Source organism: Pygocentrus nattereri, chromosome 18 (genome assembly GCF_015220715.1).
Source record: "Pygocentrus nattereri isolate fPygNat1 chromosome 18, fPygNat1.pri, whole genome shotgun sequence".
In the NCBI taxonomy this organism is placed as follows: Eukaryota; Metazoa; Chordata; class Actinopteri; order Characiformes; family Serrasalmidae; genus Pygocentrus; species Pygocentrus nattereri.
The window spans coordinates 8,708,540-8,722,999 of NC_051228.1; the positions used below are offsets into that span (position 1 = coordinate 8,708,540).

A 14,460-nucleotide genomic window follows, 5' to 3' on the forward strand; every position below is an offset into this window, starting at 1 on the left:
TATTCTTTTAGCGCTCACCCTGTGGTGGGACCTTAAGTAGAATAGTGAAATTTTAGTCACTGAAAGTGTTGAGAGCTTGCCAAACTGTCCAGACTTGGTCAAGATAAGAAGTAAACGCACCTGCGTTTTCTCAATTTCACACCATGAAGCTCCCGGCGCGGTCACGAATGAATTAAACTGGAGTGGGCCTTGTGAGCTTTTAGCAATCAGTACGGCTGCGCTCCATTAATGCTGTGAGCAGGTGGAGACAGTCAGATAAAGAGTGCCGACAGAGGGGGAGAGAAACACGGACCAATTATGCAGGAGAAAATTGGTCTGGCAAAAGAGTGGCAAAGAGGAGCCTCGGAGGACACGGCGCAGGGCTGGTTGAGTGTAATCTGGTGCTAAGGGTGTGTGAAGCAGTGTTATCTCTGTGCTCCACATAAATGACTTCTCTGCTAGCCCCTGTGGAAGTGCTGAAAACCATGCCCCTCTTACTTACCTCTTACGTACCCCTGCCCATCACCTGGGTGACACTGCTGTACTCATATCCTCTTCACCAGTGACTCCGGAAACTGGTTTTCACCTCTCTGTCTTTGTGCGTCTATCTCTTTGTCAGTATTCCAGGTCTCCAAGTACATGCCATCCGGCCTTCTGGTGCACTTGTCTTGTGGTGTATTTGCGGAATATGCAGTTGATATTTCAAATAAAAATGAAAAATGGGTCCCAAAGCAAGGTTGGATTTGCCATGCCTAGCTGGGATGTACCTTTTTCTATGATGTGTTAGAGCTTAGAGGCCTCAAGATCTCAGCCTAGCTAAAACAGTCTTTTAGTTAACCTTGTTATAGTAGCCTTAACGGATAACAGGGGCCAGTAATGCTGTTGCTATCTATATTGGTAATTCTGTAATTTGGCAGTCATTTTTGGCTATTAATTGAGGAATCATGGCAATTAATAAAAATTAGCTAAAGTCAACAATAACATACTATGCAGAGCCTTTTTCAGATCCTAAATACTGTACAGTAAAAGATACAACAGAAGCCTTATTGGTAAAAAATATTATAATGGAATAGAAAAAATGTGTCCACTACGCTGTTTCTTACTACAAGACAGAGCAGTTCTGTAGCTCTAATCATTGATATTTGAGGCATTTGAAGCTTGACAATCAAGTGGCATATTCTATACCTTGTTCCAGTTTTACAGGGAAGCCTTTAGTAATGCTTAAGCCAGTGGTCATAGTGAGTGTGAGGGAAAAATTGCCATGCAAAGAAAGCGCAAAACAGTAGTTCTAGTAGGGATAATTTACCTTTGTGCAGAGTTCATCTAGGTGAACCTCGGAGGTGTTAGCAGAAGAAAACAGGAGGTGAGCTGTGGTGTTTTTGTTTTTGTTTTTGTTTTTTTTTATGGAAAAAAGTTAACTAGAGGAAATGATGCTCAGTTAATATAATGTCACTTGTCTTTTTTATAAAAAACAGTTTAGTTAATTAATGTTAGCCATTCACAAACTTAATCAAAACAGAATTGCCCATATTTCCCTGGTTTTTGCTCCACCATGGTAAAGAAAATGGTGAGGCCACAACCAAATGTATATTATTGGAGTAGCCTGTTCAGTCTTAGACCTCAATAAGCAAAATGTTTCACGTCATATGCATGCAACTTGCATTTATGATATTGTACTAAATTATGCATTTATCATATTGTAGATTTTGTAGAATATTGGTCCACTAAATATAGCTTTGGACGCCATGTCTGATGTTTTCATTTCATTGAAAGTTGTCATTGAGTAATCAATTTCAAACGATTAATCTTGACAGTCCTAGTGCTCAGTAAAAGCAAGAAAGTGTTCATGCACTGTTAATTTTTATCAGATAATATGTTGCAGGCTTTAAACATGAGCAATGTCAGCTCATAAAAATGATTGTATGGACCTTGTAAAAATATTTTGTGAACCAATCATTTATCCGCTCATTTAATTTATCTCTTTCCCTTCTCCCTTTCCTCCTCCTCCTCGCTGTTCAGCCTGCTCATGCCTTTAACCTTAAACTGCCTTTATTTTCTAGCAGTCTTAATTTATTATACTCCTAGCAAAATAGTATGATGATTTTCATATGCATGTGTCTCATAACATGTCCATTCATTTGAGTAGACTCATTGCCAAGCCATTTTCATCCCTGATATTTCTTGTCTGTCTGATGTTATGCATGCAGTCTGGTTGCACTTAGCGTAGGTATGCTATCCACTGCGTCCTGCCATATAGAGGCACCAGGGAGAGACAAACTGAGATGAAATATTATGTATCGTTCAGAATATATAGCATTTTATATGCACGGTTCACGCATAGAACAGATCTTTAATATCTTTACTAGTTACAAGCAGAAAAAGGAAGGAAAGAAGCATGTTTAGGTATCGACCTGTTGTTAGAAAGTGAGGGAGTGTTATGTTTATTATGTGGCTTTGGAGTAGGTTAGGCCTGTCTCTCAATCTGTGGACCTTGGCACATTTTCCCTTTCTAATGTTAAAGAGACCGCTAAGTGCTGAGAAGGCACTGAGTGGATTTTCCTGCCCATCTTGAGAACACCTGGTCAGATTTGCGCCTCAGATAATCCGACAGTCTGTGTTGAAAGGGAGCATAGACGAAAAAAGCTTATTCTGTGTGTTACGTTTCAGAATAGCGGGCGTTAATAACTAACAGATGATTTAGTTTATATGCTTCGCGTGTTCAGTTTTTAATATGGGAAAGTGGTTTTGGTTTGGTTTCTTAGACGTTCGGTCAGTCGGAGGCCAGTATTGGTGTTAAACACCAAGCACACTCTTACTGTACTCAGCACTCCCCAGAGACAAAATTGCCATTCCTGTACCTCTCTGTGATCTATAAATGTGCCATTCTGTGCAAATGAAATTCATTTTTATTGGCTGTTTTTAACCTGCGGATAAAACCACACTTGGGCATAAAGCTGCCAGGCTGTGCGGTGAGTTTTATGGATTTTCTCCCCTGGGAGAAATACCACTCGGTTTCTGTGGCATAAGGCACGTGTCCATCTCGTCACATGCAACGCTGCAGAGCCTTAGCCAAGCACAGCTATTGATGGATCTGCATAGAGGCTTTTACTAACTGCTTTAAATCACCATCCCAACTTCGATAAACATGGGCCCAGCTGTTTTGAATGCACTGTCTTTCTCCTTTCGTGGGGCTCCACTGTTGTCCATGTGCATTGGAACTAGACCACACACAGTCATCGCTGCTTGACTTGACAGCAGTGACACCACCTAGGACAGGGACTGTTGGCCATGCCTCCAATTGGAATGACCATCAACATGCAGACACATTATCTAGCTTCCTTACACAATGGTGTGAGGAGGAGGTGATCACTGGTGAAAGCTCTTTGCTTCAGGCAGAGAGCGCTGAGACCTGAGCTGTGAACAGAGTATGAATTTTGAAGATTTTCACTATAAGTGATGAGAGCTTTGGCGTGAGACAGGGTTCTTTAAGCAGCCGTTGAGTGAGGGCCTTTCCTCAGGAGAAGATAACATCTTTATTCTTGCAGGGTTTAAGTAATTTGTTTCTGTGGATAAGCGGAATAGGTTACAAGGATTACGGCTGTAAATTTATGCTGAATAATATAAAGCAGGAAATGAAAACCTTATACTTGACTCCAGAGCATGGGATCCAATTTTTTGTTATACAGGTTGATATTAGATTGATGGTACTTTGTAATTCTAACAGGATAATGTCAGCAAGATGGTAGACTCTCAAGGCCAAGATAAACGATGGCAGAGATTTTTGATTTTACCAGATCAAAACAGTGGTGGAATTGCAAAGGTCCAAACATTTCCAAAACTTTGTGGTTTTCAAGGTTGAATTCAAACATGGTATGTTTTTCCCCCTCCAGCAAATGGAAACCTCATGGCCCCCTAAAGTGATTGAGCATGAAAGGGCCTTTATGTGACTTAAGTGGCGTATAAGAACTCCTCACATAGCACAAAAGTGACTTGGCGACAGCCTTATGGTGATAGAACTTGGGTCTGAGTCACAATTGAAATACACGTGCTGTACATGTTCACGGATGAAGACATTCTGTAGCTGTTACTTGAAAATCCAATTGATTTTTTTTCTGTTTTTGTTTGGTCTGTCTAGGTCCACACAAAGTTCCACTGTCGCCAAGCCCACACTCCTGGCTCTGATACCTCCTGCCTCACCTTTTCCTATGATGGAACGACTCTGGCTTCACGAGGAGGTGAGATCCTCTTTGTTATCAACCCTCATATTTCCGTCAATCTGGAGCAGTTGCTGTTTCATCTATGACCGTGCGGAACCTGGGGGTTGCAGTGGCCCTGGTGACAAAAGACACGTTGTCCCAGAAGAATAATGGTTTTGTCATTTTGCTCTGAAACCAGTGACATAAGAAGAAGAGGTTGAGTGCTGCTGTCCAGCAGGGTCCATTGATTTACATATACACAAGCATTTGAGTTTTGGCTTGCACTACAGAACATCCTTTCAGCCTGCTGTCCACTGTTGGCGTGGAATCGACTCATTAGTCAGGGTGTGGAGATCCCCAGTGCAGGCGTTGCTCAGCCTTCAGTGTGACACATCTGAGTGAAGTCTGACCTCAGAGCAGTCAGCCTGGCCACTATAGTGTACACTGAGTCTGATTCACACTCTCATACAATTGATCTTATTCAGTTCTTCACATCTTACTCCATCACATGCTAAAAGACTTTAATGTTCTCATTAGTCACTTGATTAGCATCTCTGTATTCATCATTGTTCTTCGTCTTGAGATTTTCTACTCTTTTCATAATCCTACCATTATGTGTGTGTTTGCAGGAGACGACACTCTAAAGACGTGGGACATTCGCAGCTTCAAGAAGCCCCTCAAGGTGGCCACAGGGTTGACCACCTATTTCCCAATGTAAGCCTAGTTGTCTATAGTCTTTGCAGTCTAACCTTTTCTCCTCTTTCTTTGTTCATAATGTTGATGACTTAAAGAAATAAAGCACACAGCATATTTTTTTGTGTGTTCAGCTCATTTTGAGGATTGCTGGTGATAATGTTTCCCCTGCTATTGTGTATCTGAACACAGGACAGACTGCTGTTTCAGTCCCGATGATAAACTCCTAGTGACAGGCACTTCAGTGAAGCGAGAAGAGGGTAATGGCAAACTGGTCTTCTTCGACAGAGAGTCCTTCAGGAAAGTGTATGAGATTGAGGTGGCCAGTGCGGTAAGTATGCCAGCCATGTACACAAAGCTCTGACCAGTCTTTTCCATAAACACAGAGTGGTTGAGATGATATTTCTGTTCTAAGCGCTACAGCCTACCTTTTGTGCTTAGTAAGGAAGGTCATGGCTAACAGATTGAAATGTAGATTTAGTCAATTTCTTAATCGTCCGTTTAACTAGAGCTGATTTAGCTCAGAGGATTAGACTTATCCATTACCCTTTACTGCTGCCCCTAGATTGCCTCAATTAAATTTAAAACCATTCTCAATTATCTATAGGCCTTTGGAAATGTATGTTTAAGAATGTGAAATATTTTCATCCACCTATCTGGGTGATCTGAATGAGAAAACAGTTTTTTAATGGAATACTACAAAAACTCCATTAAATGAAACCTTGTGGTCTGCCTGCTGGGGAGGAAGACTGTTTACAAGATTAGCCAAACCCAAGCAGGGGAACAGCATGCTCTCGCTGCTGGAAATGCAAATTAACTGTAAGGCTTGAGGATGCTTGTTTTTGAATTATGATATCCACTTAGTACAGGGCAGGTATCTGACTATTTGCACAAGCAAAAGGTTATTTGGAAATACCCTTCAAGGGTAGCCATTGTCATGGTTGAATAGCATTGGGAGAATTGCAGGGGAGTGATTTTCTCCCAACAAACGAAACTCTCAATCTATCCATCTCTTTTCAAGAAAGTGAAATTCCTAACTCTCTCTTTGAGGGTACTTGGTTTGAAGCAAGTGAAACATCTCTCTCAGGATGCTGTTGAGGTTAGTGAGTGGATGATTGGGGCAGAAAGCATGAAGACCACTCTCTTATCAATGCATGATGGCTGTCCATGGCTGTTCATGATGGAATGCGCTCTTGAACAGATTTGTCACGCGAGTGGGCTTTGGCTTTAGAACTTCGCCGTCACTCCATCTCTAGTCATAACACTGTGGCCTGCCGGGGCCTTAATAGCTTCTAACTCAGTCTGGCCCATTTTCAGCAAGACTTTATGGAAGGAAGCGACCTTGGTGCTCTGCTCCACGTCTTGGCAGCCTTAACAACAACAAAGAGAACCCAGTGCTGAAGTGTGTCTTCTCATTTATGTTCTGTATCTACAGAATCGGGTTTACAGTTGTGCAAATGCTGCTGCAGTGCTAACAGGCCCTCCCCGAGTTATTTATAGGTGACTTGCCCCGGAGCGACCCTGACAAGCCCGCTATTTACCGTGTTTATCCAACGTGGCTCTCGGCAGGACGGCTGAAGAATTTAAGTGCTGTCTTTTTATGAAGTGGTGCACCAGGAGGGTCCTGTGAAAAGAAGGGCCACCAATCATGTGGGTGTAAACATTCGACATAACCCTGAATCAGGGTCGTGCTCTGGGCAAGAAGCAAGGTGGCAGAGGGCACGTTTCCAGGATAGCTTGTGCATATATTCTATGGGCAGCTCCTGGTTTAGCCCATGTTTTCACAAGGCAAGAAATCAAGTGAGCTGTGCACTTTTCCAACGTGCCTGGAGAGCCAGAACTTCTCTTTTTTGCAAGTGGAATGAACGTTCTTGTACATATCACCTGGTATAGGGTGGTGTTATAACATAAAGCCAAGGTCGTCTCTGTCTCCAGGATGGAAAGGCTTTGGCAGATGCTAAAAATATATACAGTCCAATGTAATCAAACCACATAAAGCCGCGCTGAGCTAAAAGCTTGTCCGTTGCAGGCTTATCCTGCTCCGTTAAGACAGGATGCAGGTGTTTTGCTTTGATGTTTCCGTGGTTTGACTCCTTCATATCGCCCATGCTTGACAGAGCCCAGAAGGACGGAGGGCAGTCCTTCATTGCTGACAGTCTCAGACTCTTATCTGAACTGTTAGTTGGTTCCTTTTGTTGGTTAGAGGTGTAGATGAATTCCTGAGGTTGTTCTAGGGGCCCCTTGGGGCTGGCGTCCAGACCACACGTTCACCATTCTCACACCATGTGTTACACATGCGTTCTTGTTTGCGTGAAGTAGAGTACACAGCTCATGGTTAACGCACTTTGAACACAAACCTGCTTCTTCTTTCCCTCTCCCTGCTCTTAAAGGCAGACTGTATGACATACAGCTAAGCCTTAATCTTTGGTGCAGAGGTCGAGGCACAGGTGATTTGTCTCTTCTTTCTCTCAGGGTAGTCTGGCTGTACTGCGCTCACTGTGCGTGTGTGTGTGTGTGTGGTGTGTTGTTCTTTGTTAACCAGACTGAGCCACAGTGTTGATACTCATCTTCATCCTCCATGTGTCTTCATGGTCTCCCTCTCTATGACGTACACTTGGCCTGACACAAACCTCCTGCAAGCTAGACAGCTCGCATTGTTTAGGAAAGATTCAAGAACAAAGGGGACGCCCGAACATCCCTTCCCGCAAACACTAATTCAATCTGGAAAAGATTGGATATTCACACGGCAGTCAAAAAATCCTGCTGAGTTAGAGCTGGTAGCTCCTCTTGTCATTGCCCCAGACCTCATTTTTAGTAATGTATCGTTTCAGTTTTTTTGTTTGAGACACACTTAAAGAGTGCAGTACCAGCACTTGGTGCAGAGACCATAAAAAATGTAGAAAAATGTAACTGTTCTGTTTTGCGTGTAGTAGTGGTAGTATTAGTTTAAATAAATCAATACCACAATCCTGTCTAGCTGGCTGCAGATAAAGAACTCTGCACACATTCTATAAAACCACACTGGTAACCAGTGCTGCTGCTGCCGCAGCACTGCAACCGCCAGCGTATTTCAAAGGAGAAGATGTTTCAAAGCAAAAAAAAGACATCTTTGTGAGCCATAAAGATGTGGTGGTTTGGGGCGGGTTGCTGTGGCTGCTAAATAGGACTCTTGACAAGCGTGTGATCTGAGACCTCCTTCTGACTACGATTGGTCCAGACATCACATTGCGGCTTACGTCACTGAAATGAGGCCCAGTCATTAAAATTCGACGTGCAGATTTCAGCGCAGATTGTCTTTTTGACCCTTTTTTGTCTAGAAATGCTTTGAATTTGAGTGCAGTTTAGCAATGTAATAAAGGTACTTTAGTGCATCTCAAAACCTGCAAATGATGCAATCAAATTATGTGTTTGTTAGTATTAGAAAGGTTCCCCTGTTCACATGCTGGGCTTGCCAGTTCTTTTTCTCGACATTGTAAAGAAAGCTGCCAACATAATTATGTTGGTAATTGTTTTCGAGTGTTTGATCAGTGTTCTCTGACCTTAAGCTCACTGGTTTAGCCTTGGAATTGCTAGTTGTTGAATTGCTAGAATGCAAATAAAGAATTGTGGTTAATGGCATTTCTGCGTTTGTTGTGGTATTGAATTGGTCCCAAGTGCTGTTAAACTTTACTGATATTGGTGACCAGATGTACTATACAAACCACTTTGTGGCATTTTGGTAAAGTATGGGTTATTAATTCCAGTTGTCCCAGCAAACTAAACATTCTTTTGGCTGTAGTAATCTGTTATTTCACTGTTTATTTCTAAATCCAACATGCCAGATTAAAATCCGCTTTAAGGTAATGTAAAAAGGAAGGAAGATAAAAGTAAGGAGAAAAACTAAAGGTGCAGAGGAAAATTTGTTAAAAGAACTAGGTGGGCTGTGAAAACCTGATTGGGAAGTTTGAACCTGACATTTCAACGGTGAACGAACCTGTATGGTTCAGGCATATATCTTAAGATCTGTTCCTTGTATAAACGAATGTTCTTTTAGGTAGTCTGTGCAATTATAAAAGAAAACCCCAATTCTTTGGCTGTTATTTTAAATCCATACAGTGTTCAGTGTTAACTAACTTTTCAACTTGCCCAGTCTGGCAAACGACCTAAATGCTCACTCAAACCAAATTTCTACTGTCCCATACATTATATATATATATAATATCACTGTTGTCGGATCAAAACCTCATATCTCCACAATTGTAACTTAACAGGAGAAGGTAAAAACATACTCTACTTTTAATGTAAGTCAGAGGAACCAGACTTTTTTCCAAGTAATTTTAGATCATTTCTTTTGTTCCATTCATCATGGAATTCACACACACACACACACACACACACACACACACACACACACACACACATATATATATATATATATATTGTTGCTGTCGGAAGAAAATCTTGTATCTCTATTTTTGGCATTTTTCAGTTTTTGACATAATTGAAAGTATCTGTTACTCTTTACATTGTTTGTAAATTTTATAAAATAAAAAAAAATTACCCAAAATGAAATGGGAAAAAAAGTATGTTTTTTCCTTCTCCTGTAAAGTTACCATTTTGGAGATATGAGGTTTTCTTCCGACAGCAGCGATATATATATATATATATATATGTATTATCTGAATATTAGAGTCTTTCCTTCAGCAAACAGTGTTATTTTTAAAACTTGGCTCTACAAATTGCTAGAATTCCTGATTGGAAAACAAAAGCAGTGGTGGATATAAATTGGCTGTCATGGATGCTTTGAAGGATCTTGACAAAAATCTTAATAAGTTAGCAAATACCTTACCTTCTAAGCCACGCCGGGACAGTACTGGCTACCAAGCAGAGCCATTGGTTTGCTTTGACTTAACGCTCTAATGGATAAGACATCTTTGCATGGTGAGGGGTTAAATATTCAAGTAACAGTTCAATTGTCCTCTGACATGAAGTGATTTTTCTTGCTGCTGTTCTTTGATTTGACCAAATCTCAGAATGTCACCATTGCAATAACGTATGTCTATAAAGCCACCATTAGGAATTTGTAATTGCATTATAAGTGGATGGTGCTGTTTGAAGACCCCAGCAGAATGTGATCATTTTCAAAGAATCCTTATCATATGATGTGGAATACAACACATGTGAACATAAATGATATCTGCAGCAAATTTGGCTGAGACTTTATTGGCCCCATTTCATAGAATGTGACATGCAGAAAACTTGTAAGACATCTGTGGTTGCACAGATTGAGTTGAGCTTTCCTCATACGCGCGCCACTCACACATTTCCCTCATCATGCGTGCAGATGTGCCGAAAAAGAACGTGTAGTCTTGAGCTGTGATGCAATGCATACTACAAAGGGATTACTGGCATATCTGGAAAGTCTCAGTCCTCATTCTGGATCTTTCTAAATAATCAATTACTCCACCACATGCGCAGTGGGACGGATTAAGCCCACTACATCCAGTTAAGTAAATAAGGGTCTGCGGGGCACGGTTATAAAGGGTCTAAAGCCCTATTCTGGGTCACGCGGGCTTAATGGAGCCAGGCTTCTGGATTGGAGGTAGAGAGGGAGCCCTCACTGTCCAGGGCTGGGTGAAGACCTCAACAGCTGGAGGCTAAGCAGCTTTCAATCTGCCGCAGACCCCCTACTGCCCCTGCGGGTCTCTGTTGATCTACAGGCATCTCCCTTGCACACTTCACCAGCACTAAGGTGGTTTGGAGTGAGTCGTTCCATTCTGTCCACCTCCCAAGTATTTATTATACTCTTCCCTGCACTTGCTTTCCAGAAGCCGTACAGACTCGAATCTGTCCCTGACTTTTGTGTTTACTATACAAAAATGATAGATTCCCCCTGGATTTCCTATATCGCTTCATGTACTTGGCCTTAATGTACTGTGGGATGCACTAAATATAGCCTGGTCTTATAGCTCTGGATCTCCACGGTCGGGTATTCTTGTAATATAAAATTAACAGTTTCCTGTGTGCGGAACAAGTGCAAGATGTGTGTAAAGAAGAGTAGCCATGTGCTCCCCTTCTATTTAAATCTCAATGCAGTCCACCACGTTCACAGTAGTAGAGCTTTTCCTACCCACTACATCGTCTGTGGGTCCTTCTCTCTCTCTCTCTCTCTCTCTCTCTCTCTCTCTCACACACACACACTCACACACACACACACACACACACACGGTCACATGCCCCTTGGCAGTGGCCCATCTGTCACACAGAGACTGCGAGATCCAGGCCTCTACCCAACGCCCAAATATAGTCAACTGGAGCCTAGTGAGAAGAGAATCCAGTCTCACCTCTGCTCAGCAGTGCAGATACAGCTGGCTTACATTTCAGAGCTTTCTGCAGAAAAGTGCTCCCTTATCTTAATTCCTGCTCACTGTTTTCCTCGGCATTCCGTATGTTTCCTTTTCCTGTCCCAAATGATTTTTTTTTCTCTCTTTCACTCCCCTCAACACCCCCACCCCCTTCTGTTTTTCTCTTGTACTGTCTCTTTCTCCCTCTCCAGAGTGTGGTTCGCTGTCTCTGGCATCCGAAGCTGAACCAGATCATGGTTGGAACGGGGAATGGCCTGGCCAAGGTCTACTACGACCCAGTCAAGAGTCAGAGGTGCAGTGAGCTCAAGTGTTCCCTCCTCCTGGGCCAGACACTTTTTCTCCCACAGTTCACACATCTCCAGAGAGCAACGAAGAATAGCTTTGTGCATGTTCACGCTCACCCAGTGACTCACAGCTCAGTAATTACTTCAGGAAGGACCAGATAGAGTAGTGAAGACAGACATGTGTGATGAACTAACCGTGGAGGCCGTCAGATGAAGCTGGTCATTAAACTGTCCTGTTCGAGTCCATTAGCAATGATTACTAAGGGCAGGGGATGCCAGGGCCTCTTTTGCAGAAATCAATGTTTGCATGTTAACAGTTAAAGTCGTAGACTAATTTTTTGACTGTGCAGAAATGGAGTCACTCAGGTCCTCACCTTTTGGACTTTCCAGGGGCGCTAAGCTGTGTGTGGTGAAGAACAAGAGGAAGGAGAAGCAGGCCGAGACGCTGACGCAAGACTACATCATCACCCGTGAGTGCCGCAGAAGTCCAGCCAGCAAACCTTACGCTTACCACACTGTTCACGGGCCAGGGGCGAGCAGCCAGACAGCCTGGGCTATCTTTCACATACCGCACACACAAATCGAGGCGCACACGCCTGCCTTTGATGTATGCACACACATGCTTGCACTAATTGCACTGACTCACATGCACATTATCTATCATACGTAATGCCAGAGCAGCTTGGGTAGACAATAATGCTGCCCTCCCGCCCTCAGAGGCGTTATCCTCCATTCACTTCTGTCACAGGCCCATTAGTGCCGCAGTCGGGTCTGTGTGTGTCTGTGTGAGTGCTTTCCATCGGATTGCTGTCTCACGCGGTCCCTCACCCGCAGGGCACCATGCCATTAGCGGCCGTCACTCCAGAAGCCACGCGCCTGCCATGAGAGCTTCACTCACACCAGAGCGTGCCACACACACGCACACACACACACACACGCCCTTTGCCCCCAGCACTCTCTCCCCTCCCCACCTGCATGGTCTCCTGGTACCATCCCCTCATCCCAATCTGCACACAACTCCTTTCAGTTTCACATCTCCCATCACTGTGAATACCATGAAGGATAATCTCCAGCACTCACAGTAGTGTTTAACAGGGCTGTCATGTTTATCCACTTTGAAAAATTATTCGATTACAGTTTCCATTCTTCTTGAATTGAGGTTAGTCAGAATCAGAACATAGCAACTGTTGGTAGAGAGGGACCAATCAGTGTTACTGGGGCCGATACTGATCACCGATTGTGCTCATAGGCGATCAGCTGATAGTCGATAGTGACTGAGGGTGGGGCTTTACAGACAGTTTTAACACAGTGGGAGCTTCATGCCAGAATCCAAAGCGTTTTTCTGTCTGTACACTCTGAAAACATTCTACAAAAAAGTCAACAACACTGGGAGTCCTGACGCATCTTACAAAAGCTAGCTGAACCTGCATAACAAGCGATTCTGCGGATATTTCCATAGGACAGTGGGGAGAATTCACGGCTCTGCTTTTGCTTCTTGCTCTTCATTAACAAGGAATGAATAAGCTACAGTTGCTATGACATGCTCATCATTGTTCATGTCCTTTCAGCTCTCATTCATTGTATACTATCTTTAACCTCCACATTTCTTAGTCGTTTGCTTGTCATATCAGCTTCTGTGCTCTGCTACAAGCAGGACTTGTGCCGCCATCCTGTTAGGCTGCAACCATGAAAGCAGAGCCAGATTTGAATGCATTCCTACAATGCAAAGTAAATTAGAGCAAGCTCTAATTAAAAAACGTACGCAGAGTCACAGTCTGTCAGCTTTGTTCTCTGTGCAAAAGATGGCATTAATATACGCGTGTTCGCTTTCAAAACTTGAATAGTGAGTTGGCCTTTTGTTCTGTAGTCAAAAGTCAAAAGGTCTGTATTTCCTTTTAGCTTTTGAACAAAAAACTGCAGGGTCCAAGGAGCAAGGAGCCACGTGCAGCTGCTGCAGTCCTTAACTCACAAAAACATGCCTCATATGTTTTACATCACTGATCAGTTGTCAGGACTGGCTAAGTTAGAGATCGCTGATACAGATACACAGCTGATCGAACCTTCCATCTCTGTTCCAAGATATCAAACTGTATTCAGGAGTCTGCACATTCTCCACAAGAGAGCGCTATAAGCACTCAAGGCACCTTTTGTGTGCCTCATTGTAAGAGAGGAAACCCCCACTAGCAGGATCTCATGAATGCGCGCATGTTTCTCGTTGCAAGTTGTATGTATATGATGTAAAATGTTTGCTGGATGTTTGCTGTTAAAAGCAGAGTTGATTACTGTAATGCTCTTCTGATTGGACTTCCTAGGAAAACCATACATCCTAACAAAAAAGCATCACATCCCAACAAAATCACAGAGTGTCCGTCTGTTTATGTTTCAGCAGGTTATTCTAAACGAATACTTACAATTTCTTGTATTACTGTTCAACTGTATTACATGTCTGTAAAGCACTTTGAGTTGCCACCAGCATAACGTTATTTAAAATAGCTTGATTAGTCAACAAAATGATCGATAGGTTACTTGAACACTAATAATCCGAGCTAACTAATCGACCTTAATGATGATGGTGATAATAACAAACCGTTGGCAGTGAATCTTATCGATTGGTTGTTATGACTCCTCATTTGTATCACTTGAATGAAAGAGGGAGGCTGTAGTATAAGATTAAGCACAACTATGAGAACTTCACTTTAACATCGTTTTAAAAGACTTTTCTGTAAGATCTGGAGTAACATTCATGGCAAAACATGGGAAAATGCTCGGTATGGTGGGTAAACCACAGTAAACATATAGGCCAAGTTAAATCAGCATGCCGTCGTCTGTTTTTCAGCAAACTGTGTTTTAGTTTCGTAAAATAAACACCGTTGACTGAAGAGATGAGCTGTGTTTGCATCTGAACAGCACAGCTAAATTATGCTCATTCCTTGCTAGTGTGCTAATGCGCACAGACCTGCTCGT

The 14,460-nt window shown here is 42.7% G+C and overlaps 1 protein-coding gene across 1 annotated transcript in view; it reads left to right on the top strand.

Moving 5' to 3' along the window:
- Positions 1-14,460, top strand: part of LOC108414432 (WD repeat-containing protein 70) — a 73,646-nt gene that overhangs the window by 43,966 nt on the left and 15,220 nt on the right. Inside the window, exons 11-15 of the mRNA XM_037546917.1 lie at positions 4,115-4,214; positions 4,805-4,889; positions 5,061-5,199; positions 11,404-11,504; positions 11,887-11,966. Coding sequence (XP_037402814.1) covers positions 4,115-4,214; positions 4,805-4,889; positions 5,061-5,199; positions 11,404-11,504; positions 11,887-11,966 — 505 coding nt within the window. The remainder of the gene's footprint in view (positions 1-4,114; positions 4,215-4,804; positions 4,890-5,060; positions 5,200-11,403; positions 11,505-11,886; positions 11,967-14,460) is intronic.